Source organism: Tiliqua scincoides, chromosome 3, assembly GCF_035046505.1.
Source record: "Tiliqua scincoides isolate rTilSci1 chromosome 3, rTilSci1.hap2, whole genome shotgun sequence".
Classification (NCBI taxonomy): domain Eukaryota; kingdom Metazoa; phylum Chordata; class Lepidosauria; order Squamata; family Scincidae; genus Tiliqua; species Tiliqua scincoides.
The window spans coordinates 206,868,050-206,894,599 of record NC_089823.1 but is presented as its reverse complement, the minus strand read 5'-3'; the positions used below and the strand labels follow the sequence as shown (position 1 = coordinate 206,894,599).

General features: G+C 44.1%; 1 protein-coding gene across 1 annotated transcript in view; it reads left to right on the top strand.

Annotated features, from left to right (window-relative positions):
- Positions 1–5,302: 5,302 nt before the first annotated feature.
- CUL3 (cullin 3) overlaps positions 5,303–26,550 on the top strand; it is a 70,402-nt gene continuing 49,154 nt past the window's right edge. The window contains exon 1 of the mRNA XM_066620417.1: positions 5,303–5,621. Coding sequence (XP_066476514.1) covers positions 5,556–5,621 — 66 coding nt within the window. The 5' untranslated portion in view covers positions 5,303–5,555. The remainder of the gene's footprint in view (positions 5,622–26,550) is intronic.

The following is a 26,550-nucleotide window of genomic DNA, read 5'->3' as shown; positions in this document are numbered from 1 at the left end:
TTCTATCCTGGAAGCCCAAAGAAGCTACAAGTTCTACAAGGATTCAAGGAAGATGGAATTTATGCATCAAAAACTTGACACTCAGTTGCATGTTGCTGGTGTTTCTCAAAATACTGCAGTACAGGCTACAAAGTAAAGTGGAAAACTTGTGCATGGAGGGCTGGGGCTTTTAAAGTTTTCCTCTTGTGACATTTTCTTAAATTTGGCCCCTGCCACAGTTGCTTTTTGTCCTGCAAGCTATTGAATATCATATATAGTTTTGTCCCCATACATCTTTTAATTGTAGCTTCTCTGGTTTTGGTTTATACTACTGTAAAGGGCTATGAACATTAATGGGGCTATATAATTAATCAATTTCTAGCATTTAAGACTGCACAAAAATGCAGTTGATTTGCATTTTTACAGCATTCTATAAACCTTGATGTCCGATCCAGATTACAATCACACCTGTCAAAATCACCCTGATTTCACAGCATCAATTTTGTGAAGTGAGAGGTGTGACTGCCTTTGAGAAAGACATTACTACTAGAGTTAGACAACGTGCAGTAGGAGCTCAAAATAGTTGCTCTACTTTGATACCAACTGCAAACTTCCTGTCATTTAAAGTTTTGATGGGAGTCCAGAGTTTATGACCAGGCACACCTACTATCAGCTTGCAAAATTTGTTAGTCACAAAATGTCCTTCCTTATTATAGTTAATCTCATTAATGTGACCTGCACTTAGCCTCTTACAGTGAAGGAATTGCCCTAAGCAGTATCCTCATTTCTCAAGCATGCATTCTGGCAGACTGAAAACAAATAAAAGAGAAACAACATCAAAGCTTGCAACATGATTCTCAAGAAGAAGAACACCCATTGGTGTATTATGTTCCATGGTGCCTGAAATGGTCTCTGGAAAGATTTAGGCTGCTTAACTTAGAAATATGGCACCCTCTTTAGGGTTCTCCCCTGCCTTCTCATCACTCAAGGTCTTACATTGGAGACCCCTATTGTGAGTGTAACCAGATGTGCTTACATGACCATAATATTTACTTGGTGTAGTGAATGGGCCAGCATTCACTATTGGTGATATTTGCCCATCTGGAATTAAGACATTCTGTAGCAGGAGGAATAGTCAGAAAACAACTCTTCTGTACTGAAATCTCCAGTAAGGAAAAATCATAATTCCAGTGTTATACTTTGGACATGTAAATAGGTGGGGGGGGGGGAAGGGCCAGAATACAAAAAACTGTGAAACTAGCTTGCTTTTTTAAAAACAGCAGCCCCACAGACACATAGTACGAGTAGCTTCTGAAACTGAAGGGAGTTTCAAAAGTAGTTGGTGATCACAGCACTGGGGGAGTTCGTTGTTCAATGAAAAAGTCATTTAAAACAAAGTCCCCTGGCCTATCTCAGCCCTTGCCATAAGCCTAAGTAGTTCTTTGGATCCTGTTCAAGATGCTTCACCTAGAATAAGGTTTACTACATAGTTGCCACTCAGCATGAAATTTAGGGTCTCCCTTTCAACATATATATTTTGAATCTTGCCATATGTCTAAGTAGTTCTTTGGATCCTGTTCAAGGTGCTCAGTTCATCTAGAAATAAGGCTTACTGCATAGCTGCCCACTCAGTGTGAAATTTAGGGCCTCTCCTTTTCCAGATGGAACACTGGAAATGCTAGCCCCAAACGTATGTGTAATTTAAACATACAATTACTGATGGGCCAGTATGCTTTTAATCAAAAAGGTTACCTTGCAGGGTTATTGTAGGAATACAAGGGAGCAGGGCAGGGCAGGAACCTTCTATACCACCCTGAGCTCCTTAAAGGGTGGGATAAACATGTTAACAGTAGCCATACCCATCTAAGGCAGACCCCAGGAAAACTTTGCACCTCAACATTTCCTATAACACTATAGGGCACAATCCTAACCTGGTCTACTCAGAAGTAAGTCCTATTTTGTTCAGTGGGGCTTACTCTCAGGAAAGTGGGGTTAGCATTGCAGCCATAGTCTTTTATTAGATCAAAACTTGGCATGACATGGTGACACACTGGGAAGGCTTTAGCAAATACAGGGGCATATGTATGTTGAAACTTCTAAATAACCTGAATTTGGCCAACAAAGATATCACCTTGCCTTTTCCTTGTGTAGAACTAATTCGCACACCCATGGGTCATGCACTCCTAGTGAGCCTGCCAGGATAAAGTTTGTTATTAATGTGGACAGCTTGGACCTGCAAGAAGTAATTTCAGGTTCCTGCTTCATTCTTAAAGCAGGGTTGCCCAATGGGATTTCCGTTGTCCTACCTTAATTTATCTCACAAGGATGTTCAAAGGACAACCTTTGAGGAAGACGGACATGCAAATATGGTAAATAATTAGTAAATGAAATTTTCAGTCCCTTACTGAAATTTTGGCTAGAATCCCAGGCACATTTAGGTTGCAATCCTATCCATACCTTCCGGGGAGTAAGTCTCATTAAACATAATAGGATTTCTGAGTAGACATGCATAGAATTGGGCTGTCACAGTTATTAGACATGCACATACATGGTAAACTGACAGAGGCCTGCTGTTTGCTGTAATGCATTAAGCAGCTGCCATTTTAGCTCACATGACTAGTTCACCCTTGGTACATTTTCCAGATCAAAAAGCAGTCACTTGCATAAAGAACAAAAGGAGTGAGAAAAGGCCCTTGTTATCTGAAGATAACATACCTGTGAGTGTAGTATGTGAGGGAAGAATTTCCAGTGCATATGAGGACACAGCTACTCTACTCAGATGCAACTTCCCAACAGAACTAGGAACTTATTTGCTTCTGCTTATTTGCTTATTTGAACACTACTGTCCCAGCATTTGATGAGTCTGGGGTTAAGAACACAAGAAGAACCCTGCTGGATGAGGGCAAAGGTCCACTTGATCCAGCTTCCTGTGTTTCACAGTGGCCCACCAGATGCCTCAGGGAGCGCACAAGACAACAAGAGACCTGCATCCTGGTGCCCTCCCTTTCTGAAGTATTGGCATTCTGATACTTGTCTGAAAGCATTTACAACATTTACAAATTTCTGAAAATGTCTGAAGTTTGGCATTCTGAAGTAGCCTACTTCTAGAACCAGAAGGTTGCACATACCCATCACAGTTTGTAAACTATGATGGACTTTTCCTCCAGAAATCTGTCCTAAAGGGCCAACCTTAGGGCCCAAATTTGACCAATTTGGTGGGACCTCGCACTGGGGTCCTGAGCAGAGCAGCTGCAGCCAGCACCTTGTTCTGTAGCTGAGGGTCCAGCATGGAACCTTCCATGCTGAAGTGTAAGGAGGAGAATGCAGCAAGCGGAGCATTACTGCTGCATGGCAGCAGCTGAATCTAGCTGGAAGAGTACATTTGGTGTCTTATGACTCTTGCTCAATTAAAGCAAGGTAAGATCCTTCTCTGATTTAAGCCAATGAGACTACTTGCTCCCAATTAGGCCACACACCTAAGGAGCCCCCACACTACAGTAACCTACTCTGATCTTGTTAAAAACATCCGAACAACACATTGCAATAGACACTTAACACCACATTGCAGGTTTTATAATTAGCAACAGTTTTCTGAATTATTAAAATGTCAATAAAGACATATAGTCTATATTTTATTTATTTCTCTAAGATTCTACAGACCTTGGTTGTGAACCTGGGGCTGCATAAAAAACATTTGTAATTGGGCAACAGCTCCTAAGGCCAGTCCTGCTGTCCAATCTCTTTAAAAGCATCTAGGCCAGATGCCATCACCCAGGGCCTCAGAGAGGAATTTTATCAGGAGGTACAAAGTTTCTTTTGGGCTCCCTCCCAAGGGTGGTGGAAATTGAGTGAGGATAGTAACAGGGATTGTCAGAACAGGGCCAAGGAGAGGGCAAAACAGGGCAAGTGATGGCAGTGAAGGTCAGAGAAGTCTCTGGAGCCCAGGTCCACAAGGCTTCCAGTGCCGCATCAGAAGATACAGAAAATCAAACACAAAATCTTCCTAAAATCCCTAAATCTCCCTAAAATCTTTTAAATATAGAAAATCATTGTGGAAAATTAGCATCATCGTATTTAAGCTCACACTAGAATGGAAAGTGCCCCTAGAATGGAAAGTGGACCAAAACGTACTTCCACAGTAGCTACATATGTCCCTGAGCTCCTATTTGTTCCTTCATGGGAAGCAGATCTACACACCAAAGAGCTACAGTAGCAGGCCAGTTCCCTCCCAGATTTGACACTGTGTTACTGAGTGTCATGGATGCATTCCTCAGCCCAGTGCTTATGGTTTGCTGAGGCAGCCCCAGCATCCCATGTGGGAAGTGAGCCTGGGTGAGATAGGAAAATGTTAAGATCTCAGGAAATTTCTGGGATCCTGGGCCCCCTTTTCTGACCTTAGGCCCCAGGAACAAATTACCCCCCTTTAATCCCCCTGTCATGGGTGCTCCATAATCATATCCTGTGGCAAGGAGTTCCATAGGCTAAACATATGCTGGGTGAACATCATCACATGCTGTGGTAAGGAGGTTAATGGGTTAAATGCACACTGGGTGAACATCAATGTATCATGTGGCAAGGAGTTCCACAGCCTAAGTACACGATAGGTGAACATGACTGCATCCTGCAGCAAGGAGTTCCACAGGCTAAACACATGATGGGGGACAGCACTCCATCGTGTGGCAGGGAGCTCCACAGGCAAAACACATGACGGGGGACAGCACTCCATCGTGTGGCAGGGAGCTCCACAGGCAAAGCACACTCTGGGTGAGCAGCACTCCATCATGTGGCAAGGAGTTCCACAGGCTAAGCACATGATGGGGGACAGCGCTCCATCGTGTGGTAAAGAGTTTCACAGGCAAAACACATGATGGGGGACAGCACTCCATCGTGTGGCAGGGAGTTCCACATGCAAAACACAAGCTGGGGTGAAGAACGACCTTCTCGTGCCTATTCCAACCGCAGACGCTTCCCTCCCACCAGAAGGGGCGCCCCAGTCAGAGAACGAGCCTCGCCGAACCCACCCGAATCGGTGGCGCTAGCTGAGGGCGGCCGCTCAGTTCTGACACGTGACAAGGGAACGTGCGTGCCACTGCCCACCAATCAGCGGCGCCACCCGCCCCCTCCGCGGAGGCTCCTCGGGAAGAAAGAAAACAGCCGCCCTACCCGCCCCGCCCCTCATCGCGGGAGCCGCCCGAGCTCTCGCGAGACTGGGCGGCCCGGCGCGTTCGCACTGCCCTGCCCCCCCGCGGGCCGCGCTCCGCCCCGCCCCTCCTCCCGCCCCGCCCGCCCCGCCGGAGCCGCCTGGGTGTCTGAGGGCAGCGCTGCGCTGCGCTGTGCTGCGCGAGCGAGGGAGGCGGGGCTGCCGGCCCTGCGCACTGAGCGATGTTTGGCCGCCATCGCGGCGGCGGCAGGGGAGGAGGCGGCGGCGCAGGCGGCTGACTGGCTGCGGACGAGGCCGCGAGGAGGGAGCGCCGCCGAGGCCGCCTGTGCCCGGAGCGAAGGTCGCAGGCCGCCCGAGGGCGCCCCCGCGCCCCCTGCCCGCCCCCGCCGGGGCTCCGCTCCCGCCGGGCCCGAAGATGTCGAACCTGAGCAAGGGGACGGGCAGCCGGAAGGACACCAAGATGCGGATCCGCGCCTTCCCGGTGAGCGGGCGGAGCGGGGGGCGCCGGCCTGGCCTGGCCTAGTGGAGCGGCGGCGAGGCCCGGACGCCTCGCCTGGAGGCTCCCGTCTCCCCCGGCCTGCCTGTCAGGCACAAGCCCTCTGAGGGAGGCCCGGCCCCAGCGAGGCTGTCAGCGCCGGAGGCCCCACCGCCTCTCCTCCCGCCCCAGCGAGGAAGGCCTCTGGGGAGCTCCGGCCGCTGCCTGACAATGGCTGCCCGCTGCTGCCCGAAGGTTGCGTGTTCGCCACGGGGGTCCGAGCTGTGCACCTGTGGGCTGCGCAGGACCGGCCACGCTTACCTGGGAGCAAGCCCCGCGGACTCTCATGGACTTTCCTCCGAGTAGGCGCAGAGGAGTGGCCTCTCGGGCTGCAAACCTGTCCACACCTGGGAGTAAGCCCCACTGGCTATACTGGGACTTACTTCTGAGTAGACATGCAGAGGCTTGGGCTCTGAGACTGCAGTCTTATCCACACTTTCCTGAGAGTAAGCCCTACTGGCTGAAATAGGACTCACTTCTGAGTGGGCTCTCTAAGAGCCCAGTCCTATACATGTTTAATCGGAAGTAAGTCCCGTGGGATTGTACGGGATTGGATTGTAGCCCCAGGGTGCAGTCCTACTCAGAAGTAAGCCCCATTGTGTTCCATGGAGCTTACTCCCAGGGAAGCATGCATAGGATTCCAGTCTTATAAGGACAAGTACCTAAACAGTCTTAATAGCCCAATCCTATGCATGTCTACTCAGAAGTAAATCCCATTATGGTCAATGGGTCTTTCCCCCAGGTAAGTGTGGTTAGGATTGCAACCTCAGTGTCACATCTGCTCCACTTCAGCCACCTAGTCCATGCAGCTGGGAATATTTTAGTGTCCACCTTTCTGAACTTGTTGTTGCTTTTTTTGTATTAATAAATGAAAGGACACACTGTAGGGGTCTTGAGCTCAGGTAGCAAAACATATAACAGTCGAAGACATGCCACATCCCTTCTCTCCCCCCCCCCCCATTCCCAGACTTTGCTTTTAACATGTCTCTGTGGGCTTTGGTGTCATTTGGGAGGAATATTGATGGTGATTTATACCTTAAAATTACCTTCTGTCTTTCTCGGCTCTGACAGCTGCTTCAGCCAGTGGTTGAAAACAGAGGAACACAAAAGCTGTCCTCACCTGGGTGTGTTGTAACATGTAAAGGATGTTTTTTTCTCCCCTGTAGATATTTGCTATCTGTACTGTTGATTTCCTAAACACTTGTGTTGCTTACCTGTTTATATTTATAAGAGGTTTCTAGGCCTCAGTTGAAATTCTTTTAACTTTATTTAGGAAACTTGCAGCAGGTAATTGTTGCCTTTGCAAAAAAACTGGCTCTACCTGTTTACATGAGTTAACCATCCCTGTCAGCATTTGATCTGCCTGCAGTCCATCCTACCAATGAAAAATTTCTTTAAGCCATTTCTGTCCTATGTTGCATATATACAACAGAGACTGAATGTGTACACCTGTGGGCCAGGCAAAAATGGGTTAAAGCATGAAGTTGTAGGATGCTTGTAGTCCAATCTTGATTCTGTTTCCTTAGAAGTCCCATTGAACCTATTAGCATTTACTTTGTAGTTAAAGCACCATACATGTTGCTGGCACTATATAAATAAACCTGGATGGTTAAGATTAAGTAAATCAACTAGAGATTGCCTGTAAATTCAGTTGAATTATTTTTAGAAAAAACAATCTAGTGACATATTTTTAAATAATGGAAATAATAAGATGAATGCTTAGGAATCTCTGAAGGTATTTGCATCCCATACAGCTTTACTCATAAATAAGGCCTATTGTGTTCAGTGGGATTTACTCTCGGGACAGTGTATGTATGGGATTTCAGCCATAATCTTTTAAAACATATTCATTCAGTTATTTTTGAAATTGTGTCAACTTAGCATTGACTGCCTAAGAAACAATAGGGAACTGTCATGAAAATTATCTGTGACAAAAACTTGCCTACAGTATACTAACATTCTTTAAAGTAAAACTTGTGCTATGCATGTTTATAGTGGTGTTTTACATTTGCTTAATAAGACTTGTGCATTACATGCTTTAGTGTACGCAAGGGTTAAATTGAATGTCCAAAACAAGTTTGGTAGTTGGATAAACATTTTTCATTCTGCTTTCTTTCTTGCAGATGAGCCTATAAAATGTTAGTGGGTGAAGAATGTTCACACAAGCTTCTCACACAAAACATTATTGTTTTTCCCATGAAAATGCTTCTTGTTAGCAATTGTCATATTCACGTTTTCTTTTTGTTTAAAAAATAACTGGATAAGAATTTTTCACAGGCATACTTAGTGAGGATGTTAAATGACAGTATAAAATGGAAATCACCAAAATAGCCATTTAGTCTGCGGAGTTATGAGTTGCTTATTGGAATTCTCAGTTCTTATCCTCTGACATTAAGAACATAAGAACAGGCTCGCTGGATCAGGCCATAGGCCCATCTAGTCCAGCTTCCTGTATCTCACAGCGGCCCACCAAATGCCCCAGGGAGGACACCAGATAACAAGAGACCTGCATCTTGGTGCCCTCCCTTGTATCTGACATAGTCTGTTTCTAAAATCAGGAGGTTGCACATACACATCATGTCTTGTAACCCATGATGGATTTTTCCTCCAGAAACTTGTCCAATCCCCTTTTAAAGGCATCCAGGCCAGATGCCATCACCTCATCATGGGGCAAGGAGTTCCACAGACAGACCACACGCTGAGTAAAGATATATTTTCTTTTGTCTGTCCTAACTCCCAACACTCTAGGCCTTGTTTTACATGCATTTATACATAATTAGGCAAATCGTTTCATATTCTGTGTCATGGATAGCCATCTTGCCAGGATTTGTTCAGGCCAGTGCCATGGGAGCAGTGTCTGGAAGGATCAGTGTCTGATGGGCCAAAATCACCATGGAAGGTTCCCCTCCTTTTACCTACTTATGTATGTAATTCAACGCTTAATATGTTAAGCAAAAGGATCAGTTGACCCATGCTCTATATGTTGAGCTGAGTAAATTCAGTTTAAAAATATTTTTGAAATACTATTTGGTTACCAAATGTTATGCATTTTGAAGTTATAATGTTGCTCTATGCAATTTGAGTATAGCATTAGGTTCTATTGTTGATGTGTTTTAAGCTAACAGTCCAGTCCTGTGGAACAAATTGGTTCCACTGAATCCACTGACAGGCTTAATGGCTGTGATAGGATCAGACTGCAAGCTACTGTATTCATTACAGGTCTGTAGATAGTATTAACCCAGTATCTGCTTTTTGGTTCAGTGCCATCATATAATGTTAATTCTCGTCAGGATTAGAGAAAGCCCTTGACATGAAGTCCTGGTGTGGCAAGTTGTTCCTTCAGAAGGCTCTGCAGAGACATTTGCCTCTATGTGCTTCCTGTTGGTTCAGATGCTGCAAGACTCTTGAAGTGCTTGAGAGAAGTTAAGTGAAGCTGTTGCAACATGGGGGAGATTAATCATGGTTGAGATAGCTTTCTAAATCTAATTTTGCTCTTAACCAGAGTGAGCTTGAGTTTTCACCTCTGCTGGGCCAGGTAGGATCAGAAAGAGAGCCCATGCCCAGCCATGTTTCGCAGTGTCCTGGTCAGTCATGGACCTTTCTCTTCCCTTACCCTTATCAAGCAGCCCCCACTGAGGAATGGCTAACTTATACAACAATAAGAAGATAAATATGACTTTTCCAGTTGCACTGATTGATCTGGTTTGTGCGCCAGTGCACATGAGTAGTGGAAATTTTAAAGTGACCAAGTGATGGAAGTGCCACACTCCCTTTAAGTATGCATGTTTAGGAAACGTGTTGCCTTTGACTCTCCATATGTTGTGATGACAAGTTTGCAGCTTTGTTTGAATCTTAAGCCAGCATGGGGAGTTCTGTAGCCTGACTTTCCACTTGACTTGGAACCTCTTCACAGTTTTAACCACTTCAAATTTAATACAGTGAAAGCTGCTTTATTGAACTCTTGCTTAAGTGGTAAACTTGGTTAACTGGAATCTTTACCCACTACCTAAGAGATGCTGGTTAAGAGAAAAATGCTCGTTAAGAGCATGCTGCTTATGAAAACATTGGTTAAGTAAGCCCTTCCCCAGCCCTCTTATTTGACAGAACTCTCTTTCTGTGATGCTGTTCCATCCTTCCCCCTTCATGAAGATCCTTTGGGTATAGAGACAACCCACTTCCTTCCATATGAGACCATCTTGAACATCTCTGTTTCCTTGTGAAACGCCTCTATTCCTAGTGGGCCCTTGTGAAGAAGGAAGAAGGGCAGAATGGCACTGCAGAGGGAGCCCTGTCAGGTGAGGAAGCTGAGGGAGCCTTTGTAAGATGGAGGGCAAGTTTTAATGAAAGGTTTGTTAACCAGCATATTTGGATAACTAGCACCCTGTTTCCTGTATGTGCTAGATATAAAAACTCTTACTTTATAGATACCTCTTGATGTATGTGGTCTTCATTTACATGTTTTTGAAACAGTTTGATTTGAAAATTAGTACCAGAAGTCTAATTTACATGTACAGTTGTGTTGCTTAATGACAGGGATGCGTTCCCGCACCCCTATTGTCAAGCAATACCTGATGCTAAACAAAGCCTCCTAAGCTTAGGGAGGCCTCGGAGGCAAGGGGAGCACAGCTGCCCTATGGCTTTGGAGGCTTGGGTGGGAACAGGAACCAACGACAATTATGCAGCCCGTCACTGATTGGAACATCATTAAGCAACTTTCACTTATATAGTTTTTGAAATAGCGCAATCACTCCAGAAGATTAAAAAAAACCCTTCAGAGTTGAGATGTTTGCCTGCTTTACTCAGCTCTACCAAAGTTGCACTGAAATGTAATAATTAGCTACTAAAGAAGAGAGAGCTGCCCTATTAGATGCTGGCAGCATCCTGTTGGGGGAGGTCTCCTCTAAAGCCAGACGATAAGAGACAAAGAAAATATGTTCACAGAGCTACCACTTATCACTTTCATTATTGCTTTCTAGCCATCAAAGTCTGTAGCCTCCCACTCCCAGTAGCCTCTCACCACAACCTTCCCTCCTAGGCCATCTAGGGCAAGCGGAAGTCACGCAGTTGTCAGTGTAAGTATTTGATGACATTCCCTAACCCAAGGTTCCCCAAAGTGTGGGTTGTGCCCTGCTGGTGGATCACAAGCTGGCCCGCTCCCACCAGCCCTTGCCTCTGGTTGGCTACAAATTGGAGCCATTCCAGACACATTGGGAGGACCTGGAGGTCTCTTCTGGGTTACGCCTGGCCTGCGACCCACTCTGCTGGCCTCCATGGGCCTCAAGATGATCGGCCAAAGTGACTTCTGCTCAAATGAGAAGTTGCATTTGAAAACCAGAAGTAATTTCCAGATGCTTTTGCAGACTATTCTGAGTACTGTAGAGTAGGTCACCAGCCTGGCGTGACACAGAAGAGGCCTCTGTGCCTTCCCATACAGCTGAACCAAAAGGAGCATCATGTTGTGACCCACTGGGGTGGATGAGGTGCGTTGCAGCACTGAAAAGTTTGGGAACTGCTGCCCTAATCTGTATCATTTACATAGGTTCCTATGGCAAACATGTTTTTAATATGTGCACTGATTTTTGAGAACATAACTCCTGTGCAAATCAAGAGTTGCCTGTACTAAGTTGGAATATAGAATAGGACTGCATTTCAATATGTAGCTTATTTATTTATGCAACTAATGTTTTCCATTCTCTCGCCTATAAAGTCTCCAGGAGTCAAATATGACTGGATAAAACACACACACGCTTTCCATTTCAAAATTAGGTGAATGAGGTAGCTTACATCAAAATCATAAAACAATAGCACAGCAGGGAAGAAAATCAAGAATACCAAAGATACTAAAAACAATTGCATGGAAAAGCTGAATGCTTAAACAAATATGTCGTAATTAAATGAAAGAGGGAGAAAAACTAGTCTTATGTTGTAAAGAATTTCACAGTCTGGGTGCTGCATTTGTTACCACTAACTGCACCTAGCCAGTGATGGTGTGTGTGGCTAAACCTCTATGGTTCCTCTTGATCAGGAGGCAAAAATACTTAGGCTGTTTTGTGCATTTGAACCCACCGTACCCCAAAAAAGACACCGTGAATCAGGAAGGATAGATAAGATTGCCTTTTTATATTATTGTGTAGTATCCTGAGTGTTACTTTGTTTTGCAAAAGAACGTCCATTCATGTATTGAGCGTACATGTGGGCAGTGTGTTGGAATGGCTGGCCTTTCCAAACAGTTATTGTCATCCTAAAGATTCTTTATGTTCTGTTTATGAACATGCATCACCCAGTGCAACATTCCATTATTTTGTAAGTTGGAAATGGCCTTTGTCTTAAGTATTCCATAAACAAGGATATCACAAGGAATCTTGTAGGTTGTCCTTGTATAGTAATTTCAAAATATAGTTTGCAGTGAGGAGTTATTGTCACAACAAAGGTGATAGTTGTTCTTGCCTGTGACTCATCAGCTTCTTGCCAGATTCAAAATTACTTTCAGTCTTCTATTCTGTTCAGCCTCCAGTGCCCCACTGCAGGTGTTCTCAAGTATAATTAATAGTTTGTTTGGCATGTTCAGTTTGAATATACATTTCTTGTTTGGAAGGGGTAGAGACTAATGCAAATCTAGTTAATACCTAAATAAAATTCCTCAACTTGTTGAGTTTCACAGTGGGTCATTCAGCTTAATCCTGTGCAGGTTTACTAAGAGATAACCCTTATATGGTGCTTGCTTGTAGATAAGTGTATATAGAACTGCAGACTTAGTTAAACTAATTGCAAGCCTTGTCTCTGTGGTATGGTATGTGAGGGCAGTAGCTTTGTGTGTAGCAAGACAGTAGGATGCAATCCAAGCACATTGTGACTGTAGCATAAAGTGTTGTACTACAGTCTGGTGAGTTGACCCTGTGTTTTTGTTGCATGCATTGGCTTGGTAATTTCTAGTGTCTGTACTTAAAAAAAAAAATGGTTTCAAGGAAATGTGCAGAAACTCACTGAAATATAGCAGCCAGTCAAGATGTATCTTCTGAGCCATCGCATCTGTAATAGGAACACTTGTATATGTTTTTCTTGTTCTTTGCTCTCTTATTGATATAAAAGTTCAGGACAATATATGTAAATGTAGTTGCTCACTTTCATACCTTGCCTGTACTTCTCCCCTCATCTTAGTCTAAAATTAAATTGTGAACTCTTTGGGGTAGAGCCCTGAAAAACCATTTTAGGAGGTGGCAGGTAAAATCCATAATAAGGTTTTGTAGAAATTATTTTACAATACTATTCCTAATTACAAATATATTCAAGAATGTGTAACTATTAAATTTACATTGCATGTACTTGAAATCACAGTTACAACTTTCAGTGTTTTTTAAGTTTATAGATTACTGCAAGCTTACAAATGTGTTTCCTTGAGCCAAACTGTTCATGATGGGGACAACCACAATTGTGTTTTCACATATCTGTGCTGTTCATGTCTAAAGCAGGCGATGCATTGTCTGCTTTTTCTATCATTAGGATATATGGGTAAGGGGAGTCTTCCGCCCTCCTGTGCCTTGGATCCTTGTTCTCTGCCATGTTGAGCACTTTGCTCCCCAGTTTAGCTCACCAGTGGTATTTGAACTAGGTGGAGAGGAAAAGAGCCTGGATTATGCAGGATAGGGTGCAGGATCAGTGGGGTTTAGCTCCCCCCCCCCCCGTGCTTGCCCCTTTTTGGTATAAAAAGTAAACCCATCCATTTTTTCCTTTAAGTGAATGGGAAAGGCATGAAATTTTTTTAAAAAGTCTGCCCTGAGTTTGTCTAGTTTGGCCATAGCAAACCCCACATACAACTAGTTGCTTACTGTGACTGTTATTACTTTGCAGTGTGGTAATCCTATTTGACATGTTATAGCGAAAATGTGATTTGTGAGTATTTGATGAAAAGGGATGCTCTGTTACTAAATTTATGGATTATAATTTTGATGGCTTGCAAGCCCAAGGATCAATACAAGCGTTTCCTGAACTTTTTTGATTGGTGTGTCCTTTGATCTACTGGGCCGTTGGCCGCAGCTCCCCATTAGGACTACAATCTTATACCTCAGTGGTTCTGACACATTTAGCACTGGAACCCACTTTTTAGAATAAGAATCTGTCAGGATCCACCAGAAGTTATGTCATGACCGGTAGTGCCATCATCAAGCAAGAAAATTCTTAATTATCCCAGGCTGCAATCCTTCCCACACTTACCCATGCGTAAGTTCCATTGACTATCATTGTTAAAATATGCATAGTAGCTTGTTAAAAGTACAGGTCTGTAACATTTTCCCAAATGCAGTCATATCCCATGATAGCATCAAGTCTAATATATTAAAAATAAAATGAAATAAATGGGGACCCACCTAAAATTGGCTCATGACCTACAGTTTATATGGGTAAAATACGGGTAAACACTACGATACAGGTAATGGGTTTTTTGCAAGTATTCCGTGGCTCCCCTGGCTGACTTCTGCAGCTCGCTGGGAATCCACGGCTCACAGTTTGGAAACCACTGATCTATACCAAAACAATTTCCTCTTCACACTTTCTATGGAGATATAGTTTCCTTTTTCTTCTATTTCACGTATTTGGTTTATATCTGTTTTAAATTTTGGAAGCTGCTTTTGGAAAGCAAGAAAAAGGCTTTACAGGTATCCCCTTGTATCTGCAAGGGATACGTTCCAGCCCCCCCCCCCCCGCCCCCAACCTGGCAGATATGGAAACTGCAGATAAGAGTTCTCTCTCCCACCCACCTCCCCATGTCCATTACCTTTGTTTTTCTTTTGTGGCACCAAGGAAGTCTGTTTCTTCCTTTAACAGAATGCTATAAGCAGGCATGCTTATAGAAAGACAGGCAGACAGACAGCTTGAACATAATCTTTCTGCTCTCTGTTATCATTCTTCCTGTGTCCGTATAGCATTCATTTAGACTAGAGGAAGAGGCATGCTTTCTTGATACCACCGGTAAGAAGAAATATGGAAGTTAATTAGTTCAAAGGCGGGCTGCAGAGAACCATGGATAACTGAAACTGCAGATATGAGGGAAAACCTATACATATCTTTTTGATATTCTGTTTCTTTTATATCAGAAAAAGCTAGTCCCATTTTACTAGTTAAGCTGAAACAGAAGCTTTGCTTCTTCATTCTATGAGTTGTTGGTGACTGGCAGCTATGGTCTTGTGGATACAAAATTAGAGTGTAAGCTCTACAACTGTGTTTCTCAAACTGGGTTGGGACCCACTAGATGGGTTGCGAGCCAATTTCAGGTGGGTCCCCATTCAATATTTTATTTTTAGTATATTAGACTTGATGCTACCATGGGATATGACTGCATTTGGAGAAATGTTACAGACCTCAGCTGTTACCCTGCACATGCCTGATCTTGTCTGATCTTGGAAGCTAAGCAGGGTCAGGCCTGGTTAGTACTTGGATGGGAGACCGCCTAGGAATACTGGTTGCCGTAGGCTTATACCATAGTCTTTCGAGACTGAAGGTTGCCAACCATTTGTACTTTTAACAAGTTACTATGTACTCTTTTAAGAATGATAGTAAAAGGGACTTACTCCTGGGTAAGTGTGGATAGGATTGCAGCCTAGAATTGTTAAAAACTTTCCTGCTTGATGATGTCACTTCCAGTCATGACTACTTCTGGTGGGTCCTGACAGATTCTTATTCTAAAAAGTGGGTCCCAGTGCTAAATGTGTGAGAACCACTGCTCCACAATGTTCAAATCTTCAATAACTTGTGTTAAGTATTGTAGAAAAGACCTGAATAACCTTTTTGTCTTATTTGCTCTCTTGGGGTTTAACTGTCTTAGGATTTTGTTTTCCTAAAATGAATTGTGTTTGACTAAGAACTGTGTGGGTATACAAATGGGAAACAGGCTTTAGAGCAGCGTTTTTTTCAACCACTGTGCCGTGGCACACTAATGTGCCATGAGGCAGCCTCAGGTGTGCTGCAGGGCCAGAGGAGGCATACAGCAGCCATAGGCAGGAGAAGCATGGCAGCTTTGACCTTCACAGGGCAGCAGGGAAAAAGGAGTAGCCATGGCTACTTTGCATCTCCTGCTGCTGAACAAGAGGAAGTCAGCAACCCGATCCTCATTTACCTGGAAGTAAACCCCTTGACTATTATGGGGCTTACTTCTGAGTAGACACGCCTAGGATTGGGTATCAAGTCTTGTCTGTCCTGCATGCTGATTCGCCAGCGAGAGAAGCCTGGAGGAGGTGTGGGCGGAGTGAGTGAGAGCGAGCAAGCTGGGGGGGGCAGGCAGGCAAGCAGGTAGAAAGCCAGGGAGTCTGCTGGGCCACTAGCCCAAGAGTGGGCTGGCTGAGGGTCCATGAAAGTCCCTTCTCCTTGCCACAGTTACCTGCAGCTCCTAAAGCGACCCTCCCTGCCTTGCCTTTGCCTTTCAGAGGATAGGCATTAGGCCACAGTCCTATCCACACTTTTCTAGGAGTAAGCCCCATTTATTATAATGGGACTTACTACTGAGTAGGCATGCGTGGGCTGGGCTCTTAGGTTCCTTGCCTAGCCCCACTTTCCTGGGAGTAAGCCCCACTGACTATAAAGGGACTTACTTCTGAGTAGACATGCCTAGGATTGGGCTTTTGGTCACACTTTTTTCTGAAATACAGGAGCAGGCAATGGGGGGAGAATGTGAGGCAAGTGATTCTGGACCTTTGGAAGGTGCAGACAAGTGAGGGGAGGGACAGCAGGAGAGGTGCTAACTGCATTTGTGAGATGGGGAGAATGTGCCTGTGGGAAGGGGTGGGGTGGGGGAGAGGAGGAGAGAGAAGTGCCAATTACCTGCTTGTGTATTTGAGAAAAAAGAGTGCAATCAAAAGCCCAATCCTAGGCATGTCTACTCAGAAGTAAGTCCCACAGGCACATTCCCCCTCAGTGTCCCCCCTCCAGTCTTTGGCTGCAATCCTAACCACACTTTCCTGAGAGTAAGTCCCATTGAACAAAATAGGACTTACTTCTGAGTAGACCTGGCTAGGATTGTGCCCTTTGTCATGTAATGATTTAATTGTTATTAAATTAAATTATATTAATTAAAAAGTAATTGTAATGTAGTAATTTAATGTAAGTAAAAAACTGGGAGTGTGCTTTGACAATTTTAGTGCCTTGACAGTGTGCTGTGAGCTGAAAAAGTTTGAAAATGGCTGCTTTAGAGAATAGCTACAGCAGATTAGTGCATATTAGCGAGATTGATGTAGATTGCAAAAGGCAGGGCACCTTGAGAATCTCATGAATCTATGGATTTAGGATCTTAGTGGTAAAGTCAGATGTAACATTTAATATGTTGTGAAAATGGTGAAATACTCACTGCTTGTAAAACAAATCACAAACACATTTGAAGCAAATGTGACTTCAAATTATGTTCACCAAATTTAAAATGTTGCATCTGTCTTCACCCTAAATATGTTACAGTTTAGAAAAACATACTTTGAGAAACTTGGGAGGAGTGGTGTGTAGAAAAGCAAAATTGGAAGGGGGAGTGGTCTTTTAAAAATTAAGCCATACTGAAAGCACAATAGAAACTATACCTATGTATTTAAGACAGGGGTGTCAAACATAACCCCCCCCCCCCCAGGATGTGGCTCGAGGAAGCTTTTTTTATCAGGCCCTCAGGCTCTCAGCTGCTGAGCCATGCTGAGGTGTTACTGCTGAAAGGGCAGCCCACTTGAAAACCGAGCTCTCCCATATCTTGACATATGTTCAAGATATGTATATTTTCTTGTCATTTGCAGCTAATGAGCTCCCAAGTGAGAAAAAGCATGACCTGTTAATGACATCACTTCCTGCCTAACGACATCATTTTCGGCCTTCAGCAGGCATCATAAATGCTATTCGGCCCTCTATATGAATTGACATCCCTGGTTTAAGAGGTCAGTGAAATAGAAGCAGTTTCTAGAGATAGTGATTTAGCATTTGTATGGCAAGGCAGGCAGGCAGAGAGAGAGAGAAAAAATCACCGTTGTGGTCTGCATCAGGGCTTGATAAATTTGCTTAGGATCCAGGATCCAGGCCAAAAATTTCAGGAGCCAGAAATCACACAGCAAGCCTATAGGAAAGTTGTCTTTCAAAGTTACTGTTAAGAATGAGCACATTCATTACACACCCTAGTAGACTCAAGGGTGACAAGCAAGTCATCATAAATTATAGATGATGAGCATTAAGCCTGTCCTTTGAAAAATACTAAATACAGGGAGGTCACACCAATGCAAGTTAAGGAGCTTAATGTATGTCTTAAAACTCTCTGCCAGTTTTAAAAAAGAAAATTTTTATAGATGATAGCTTAACCCAAGTCTAGAATACCCAAGGAACAACTTTTTTCTTTCTCTCTGTCACACCATCTAACAGCCAAAATATTTAACTATTAGGAGGCATGAATCAAGACAAAATCTTTGTACAGGATTCATGTGGTCACACCCATCCTTCTCCAGTACTTTGTGCAACACACACTCTGGAAAATAGCTTACAGGCATCGCTATTTATATATTCCCCCTGAAAGTAGAGTGGAGTGAACAAGTTAACACACATAAAGTAGGGGAGCCTCCTCCCTCATTGGTTCCCCTTGTTTTCACTTTACAAGGTACAACACCATTAGTTCCCATGGTCATGTCAGAAGTACTGAGTTGGTTGTTGGCTTGTGCTTCACTAAGTTCATAGTGTACAGAGATGAACCAAGAGAACCAGCATCAGGTTGGAGCAGTTTGTACTCCAGGTGCCCATTTTTGCAGAACTTGAAAAAAGCATGGAATTTAATCCCCACAGGCCTGTGTAGTCAGGAGGGTGGGATGGTCTACTACCAGTCTTAGGTTCACACACCTCTCTGTCATAGTAGGCCATGGGGACAAGCTGTGGCTAATCCTGCATATCAAGGAGAAGGAGACAATTGTGATGAAAAGGACTTCTTTCCAGAGAACGAGAATGGGTCATAGAGCACACAGGTGACAGTCAACTGCCTGCGCAGTGCTTCAAAGTGCAAGCTGGCTTTGTGACAACTCTTGCTATGAGATTGAAGATGACTGTTAGGTAGCGCATTACACTAATATTTGTGTGCTCAGTGCACAATTCACCATTGCAGCTTGGATCATTAAACGTAGTGGGTGGCAAAGTCTCGTGCTCTCCAATTCTGAGTGGAGCAATCAACTACTTGTAGCAGGAGTGAATGGGAGAGGGAAAACTCTGAAGGCTAATTTCTTGTAGATTTGTGGTGTTTTTCTCTGCCTATCTTTTTGGGAGATGGGTGCCCCAGATGATTAATGCCCCAGATGACTCTGCTCCAGAGTGTCACCATTGTAACTCGGGCTAGGCACCCCGATGCAATTTGAAGTTGCCATGGCAACCTGATACCTGGGATGTGTTGAACCCTAGTCTTATCGTATGTGTTTTATCATATGTGATAGCTTTTCTGTTGCACTGCTATAACATTACTCAAGCAACAAAGTTGGTGACCCCAATGACATCATTATGGAAGCGAAATGGGACTACCAACAAAATAAATGGAAGTTATTATATACCCAGGGAAACCTCAAAGTATGCAGAAATAGATTTCTTTTAAAACTCCACTTCAAAATGAGACAAATTTCCAAAACTAGAGTAGTAGAGAATTTCATGCACTAATGTCATGCAGCTACTCTGTCTACTCACTGTTTGTTCTATTTTTATCTCAAGGTGACTATTAAAAGGGTTTGTGGGTCATTCTACCTGAAAGGAGAAAGCGCAGAGTTTTGTACTGTGATCTTATCCTGAATCTTCCCTATGGCTATATCCAAGGAAATTCGCCCTCTGCTCTCTGACCACATCAGTAGATCAAGGGGCAGAAAAGAAGCCACGTGTTTATGTCCATGCAGCTTTATAGCTGTTCTTGTGCACGTGTTCTTGCTCTCTTCATTCATGCATGTGCAGACTCTACAGTTCAGTCTTGCACCAGAGTGTGGAAGTTGCTCTGTTTGCCTCTTTTTGTCCTATTTCAACAGTTCAATCTAAACTAGGGAGTCTAGCCCATTCTCTCTTCACATCTGTGGAATCTTCATCTCCCCTGGCAGCTAAACACCTCAAATCGTTTGGGCTGGAGTGGATTATTTCCATCTCCAGGGTGATAGCAGCTGCCTCTGAGAAACGTGTTCTACACTGAATCCCCAGTGCACATAAACCTTTCTCTTGCAACCTTGGGGAGCTGCTGTTTGTGCTACTCAAATGCTGTAGCAATCAGGTGCAGAATTATAAAGTAATATGAGTTGTGTGGTGACCATGGCCTGGACAGTTATTGAAAGGGAGGCTGATTTCCATGATCCTTTGAGCCTGGCTGTGTTGTCTTAATAAAAAAGCTAGGAAATATCCCCCACTGTATCCAGGCTTTGGGATACTGTGCCGCAATTCATCGTGTTTATCACTTACTAAATAGGTGGTATGTAATAACATCATGTGGTTCATCCACTTTTAATTAAGAGTCTCTGTTCTACTGCCACCTTTTTCTGCAGTCCAGTTCACACTTACCTGGAGTAAGCCCTATTGACTATCATTGTTCAAAGCGTATACATAGTAGCCTGTTAGACGTACAGATACGTAACATTTCCCCAAATGCATTCACATACCATGTGACATCAAGTCTAATATTCTAAACATAAAATAACATTGAAATGAATGGGATTCCACCTGAAATTGGTTGCAACCCACCTACAGGGTCCCAAACCACAGTTTTAGAAGCATTGATCTAAAGCAGTGTTTTCTCAAGCTGTGGTATGGGTACCACCATTGGTTCTTGAGGTGGTATCTGGTGGTACTTGCAGGAACCATGAACCCCTGCTGCCCAGCAGTGAGACCAGGAACATGACACAACAAATAGCAGTAGGAGGCTCTGCTTGGCAGGTAAAGCTCCAAAGCATGCTTTTCCACACTTGAAAAAACCCTCTTGTCCACCCTGAGCTTCTTATTGGTGTTCGTTGCATCGCATCTGGCCTCCCAACCCAGAAGTAACTGGCAATGATGTCATCGCCAGTTACTTCTGCTGGTACTTCGAATAGGTGGACCAGGTGAAGTGGTACGGCAGAGGACAAACCTTGAGAAACACTGATCTGAGGCATTCGTCATTGCAATCTGTTTTCATTAAGAACTAATTACTTGTAACTTACTTGAGAGTTCATGGTATGCTAGTGCATTCTGAAGCACAAAGTGCCTTTTCTGGGAAGCACCCAAGAAATGTAACTTGATGTGCGTGTCTGAAAAGAGAGAGAGCAAATGCTAAAACAATTAAGTACCCTCGGGAAAATGGGGTTATTATAGCATTCGCTGTCCCTATAGACCAGGGGTCACCAAATTTTTCAGCACGAGGGTTATATTGTATATTTTACACATTTTGCAGCCTGAAAAATGTCAGTTTTTGTAAATGTATGAACGAAACTTGAAAGAATAAGTTTTACTTGGATTTTTTTATTCAGCATGATATGATTCAGAACAGAAGAGAAATGTGACAGTTAGAAAGAAACAGTTCCATGCTTAAGCTGAGAAATAAGAGTTAAAATGTCAAACATTAGCAAATGCTCTGACCCCAAAAACTTGCTGGGACCAAATAAAAACTTGAGGGATCAGGATGTGTCCTTTGGCCATAGTTTGAAGACCTCTTCTATAGACTAAACCTGCGGTTTTCAAACTCTCTGGGAGTTTGAAAAGCACAGTAAGTTCTTGCAAGGGAGGGGAGGGAGGCAGCAGGGGCGGGGGCAAGGTAGCGACACGATCTCCAGGATCATGCCGCTCAGGGGGGCTGCAGGGTCTGGGCTGCACTTACCAGTCCCTGCAGCATCATCCTGGGGGTGGGGGGAGCCCTGCGCAAGCACCTGCAGGGCTCCCCGGCTGGTTAGAAGTGAAAGTAGAGCAATCGTGCTCCACTTCGGCAAAACTGGAACCGGTATTCTGCAGATATCACTGGACTAAACTGACCCATTGCTTTGGACCAGTAGCATTCAATTGTTAATAAGCTAGGTTGATCTACTCTTTCAATTTTTCCACATTACTCTTAAATTGAGGGGCTTAACCTGAAACAATAGTATAGATGAAATCTTGCCAGATCAACAGTGGCAACATTACCTCATATTATTGGACCTTTGTGTGGCTTCATAGCAATGACTCCTTATGCTGAGATTCTGTAAGCTATTATACCTTGAATGTCTTTCATACTGGTACCTATCCAATTAAACTATTTTATACTATGTTATTGGTCCTCCATTCCTGCCAATATGATTTCACATTTACCCTAGATTTGCTCATAATTTAATTCTGCTGCTTTTAGTTGAGTCTGAATGTCTCAGAGAATTAGTCCGTCTTCCAGAGCATCTTATGAAATCTTACAGTTTTGTATTATGCATTAAAACTTTTCCTGTTTACTTCTACCCATAGGATGATAATGAAGATGCTGAGGTGCAGGGAACTAAAACAAAAAGCAACCTCTGCCCTTTCCAGTTTGATGTTAATTAGCACTGCTTAAAGATGTGTTTTTCAAAAAATTGTATACTGTTCTATGATAAATACTGACTAGGAAAGCTATGTGAAACCAAAGCTTGCTGAAATCTTAATACATCATCCAATTTCTTTGATCTATTAAATCAGTTGCGTGTTAATATTAATTTTTTCTAAGAACATAAGAACAGCCCCACTGGATCAGGCCATAGGCCCATCTAGTCCAGCTTCCTGTATCTCACAGTGGCCCACCAAATGCCCCAGGGAGCACACCAGATAACAAGAGACCTCATCCTGGTGCCCTCCCTTGCATCTGGCATTCTGACATAACCTGTTTCTAAAATCAGGAGGTTGCGCATACACATCATGGCTTGTACCCCATAATGGATTTTTCCTCCAGAAACTTGTCCAATTCCCTTTTAAAGGTGTCCAGGCCAGTCGCCATCACCACATCCTGTGGCAAGGAGTTCCACAGACCAACCACATGCTGAGTAAAGAAATATTTTCTTTTGTTTGATCTAACCCACCCAACACTCAATTTTAGTGGATGTCCCCTGGTTCTGGTATTATGTGAGAGTGTAAAGAGCATCTCCCTATCCACTCTGTCCATCCCCTGCATAATTTTGTATGTCTCAATCATGTCCCCCCTCAGGCACCTCTCTTCTAGGCTGACGAGGCCCAAACGCCGTAGCCTTTCCTCATAAGGAAGGTGCCCCAGCCCCGTAATCATCTTAGTTGCTCTCTTTTGCACCTTTTCCATTTCCACTGTGTCTTTTTTGAGATGCGGTGACCAGAACTGGACACAATACTCCAGGTGTGGCCTTACCATAGATTTGTACATGGCATTATAATATTAGCCGTTTTGTTCTCAATACCTTTCCTAAAGATCCCAAACATAGAATTGGCCTTCTTCACTGCCGCCGCACACTGGGTCGACACTTTCATAGACCTGTCCACCACCACCCCAAGGTCTCTCTCCTGATCTGTCACAGACAGCTCAGAACCCATCAGCCTATATCTAAAGTTTTGATTTTTTGCCCCAATGTGCATGACTTTACACTTACTGACATTGAAGCGCATCTGCCATTTTGTTGCCCATTCTGCCAGTCTGGAGAGATCCTTCTGGAGCTCCTCACAATCACTTCTGGTCTTCACCACTCGGAAAAGTTTGGTGTCATCTGCAAACTTTGCAACCTCACTGCTCACACCTGTCTCCAGGTCATTTATGAAGAGGTTGAAAAGCACTGGTTCCAGGACAGATCCTTGGGGCATACCGCTTTTCACTTCTCTCCATTGTGAAAATTGCCCATTGACACCCACTCCCTGTTTCCTGGCCTCCAACCAGTTCTCAATCCATGAGAGGACCTTTCCTCTAATTCCCTGACTGTGGAGTTTTTTCAGTAGCCTTTGGTGAGGGACCGTGTTGAACGCCTTCTGAAAGTCCAGATATATAATGTCCACGGGTTCTCCCGCATCCACATGCCTGTTGACCTTTTCAAAGAATTCTATAAGGTTTGTGAGGCAAGACTTACCCTTACAGAAGCCATGCTGATTCTCCCTCAGCAAGGCCTGTTCATCTATGTGTTTTGAGATCCTATCTTTGATGAGGCATTCCACCATCTTACCTGGTATAGATGTTTAGGCTGACCGGCCTATAGTTTCCCGGGTCCCCCCTCTTTCCCTTTTTAAAGATAGGCGTGACATTTGCTATCCTCCAATCTTCTGGCACCATGGCCGTTTTGAGGGACAAGTTGCATCTTATTCAAGAGATCTGCAACTTCATTCTTCAATTCCTTAATAACTCTTGGGTGGATGCCATCAGGGCCCGGTGACTTATTGATCTTTAATTTATCAATGAGGTCTGAAACATCTTCTCTTTTAACCTCTATCTGACTTAACTCCTCGGTCAGGAGGGGCCGTTCGGGCAGCGGTATCTGCCCGAGGTCTTCTGCCGTGAAGACAGACGCAAAGAACTCATTTAATTTCTCTGCCATCTCTAAGTCTCCTTTTATCTCCCCTTTCCCTCCCTCGCCATCCAGAGGGTCTCATCCAGAGACCATCTATTTTACTTGTTCAATTTATATCCCAATTTTCTCCCAAACAAGCACTCAGAGCAGCTATAAAATATGAAAGCACCATAAAATAGATACTTTCTTGCTATCTGTACATTTGTGATCTGAATTTTCACTTATTCGTACCATGCCTCTTTATCCATACCAAGGTTTTTGGTATATGGCTCAGTTCTGTACTAACTTTCAAGGCATGTGCATTGCACACTCCTTTTAATCTGTTTTTGTGCTGTGTCAGTAGTGCACAGCAGTCTTGCTAAGCACTACTGTGATCTCCAGCTTTTCATTTTTTCTCTTCCACCTAACACCATCACTTTATTAATGCATTATAACAGTGGCTCTCACCCTTTTTAGCCCGGGATCCACTTCTGAGAATGACAATCTGTCTGGGGCCCGCTGGAAGTGATGCCAGCAACCTGGAAGTGATGTCATAGCCAGAAATGACATCATCAAACAGGAAGTGACATCATTGAGATGTCAGAACCAGAAGTGATGCCATCAAGCAGGAAGTTCCTGCCTAGAAACAAACTGTAAATGACAAGAGACAGTATTCCGGCTCAGAAGCTTCTTCCAATTCTCCCTACCCTCGCTACCATTGCTATCAAGCAAAAAATAAAACATCTGGAACAAAATATGTGTATTTATTTACTACTGTTTTTATTTCTGTCTTTATTTACAAAATCTCAAGCTACTTCTTGTATTGCGCTTGAAACTAACAAACATTGTTTTGGCTATTGATAGTGTGCACAGCATTAGCCAGAAAAAAGTGCACCCAAGTAGCTTGAGTTTTTGTAAATGAAGGAAATAAAAAAGTAGTATCCCTCTTAGAAGGAAGATAAGCAGGGATGCTTCCCCTCATCTCCCCCAAGTACATCTACTCAGAATTTACTCCCATTATTGGCAATGGGGCTTACTCCCAGGTAAGAGTAGACAGAATGGAAGCCTAAGAGAAGCAAGAAGAGAGGAAGGGTACACATCAGAGAAGTGGCTGGGGGAGCAGCACTCTCCCTGGGTGCTCCCCACCACATGCCAGGCTTACCCTCCCCCCCGGCTTCTCTCTTGGCAACCAGGGATCCTCCCTCACCCCAGCAAAGATATAAAGAGAGGACGTGCTCGTCAGGGCAGGAAAGGATTGTGGTTTCCAGGCGATTTCAGAGAGGGAGAGAGGTCGTGATGCAGAGGATGAGAACGAGAACGGCAGTGGGGTGGCAGTGGCGGTGATGCTGCTTTCAAGGCAGGCTCACAAGAGGGGAGATCACGCAGGTCTGCCTCTACTCACCCAAGCCCTGTGTTCAGGTCTCTGACTACACTCTCCAGCCCAGGCCAGCTGCAGGGGTGGGGGGAGCTGCTCTGTCTTGCAACCCCAAGGCAGCCCATCCTGTCAAGGCAGCCAAGCTGACAAAGGTTGGTGGATAGAAGCCTGGCTGGCTTGTCCATGTTTCTCCTGGTCCTTCTTTGCCTGCAATCCAAGCCTACACTCCACGATTAGCTCCCCTAAGGGAAGCCTGCAAGTGCAGAGGGAGGTCCAGCTGGAAGGCAGCAACACGCTTTCTGGGGAAAAGCAGCACGATGCTTTCTTTGCACATGTGCAAGCCACTCTTAGTTACATCTCAATGCTGGGAAGCTTGAAATGGCGACGCCCAGGCTTTGCCCACTTCCAAAATGGTGCCACCTAGGTCTTTTGCCATCTTCTAAGATGGCTGCTGTCATCTTCTCGTGACCCACCAGAAATCAGATCGTGACCCACCAAGTGGGTCCCAACCCACAGTTTGAGAACCTCTGCATTATAATATAATTGTATGTTAGCAAGTAATTGTATTTTATAGTTTCACACAACATTTTTCTTATATTAGGCATTTATATTGATTTTTGTGTGAATGTGGAATGACTTTGGAATGAATTAGAATTTTTTCCATTTAAGGCAGTGGTACTTGAGGTGGGGTCCACTCATACCACTTGAGGTGGTATGCATGGGACCCCCAGACCCCTGCCATTTGGCAGCAAGACCAGCAAACACAATATAACAAGAGCAGTAGGAGACTTGGCTTGGTGGGCAGCGCTCCAGAGTGGGCTTTCCTGTGCTTAGAAAAGACCTGAGCCTCTTACCAGTGTTTGGCTGCAATCTTAACCTCACTTTCCTGGGAGTATGTCCCATTGAACACAATAGGACTTACTTCTGAGTAGACTGGGTTAGGCTTGTGCCCTTAGTCGCATTGCATCTGGCCTCACAATCCGAAAATAAGTGGTGATGACATTATTGCCAGTTACTTCAGTGGTACTTTCAAAAGATGGGCAATACAAAGTGGTAGGGTGGGGACAAATAATTGAGAAACACTGAT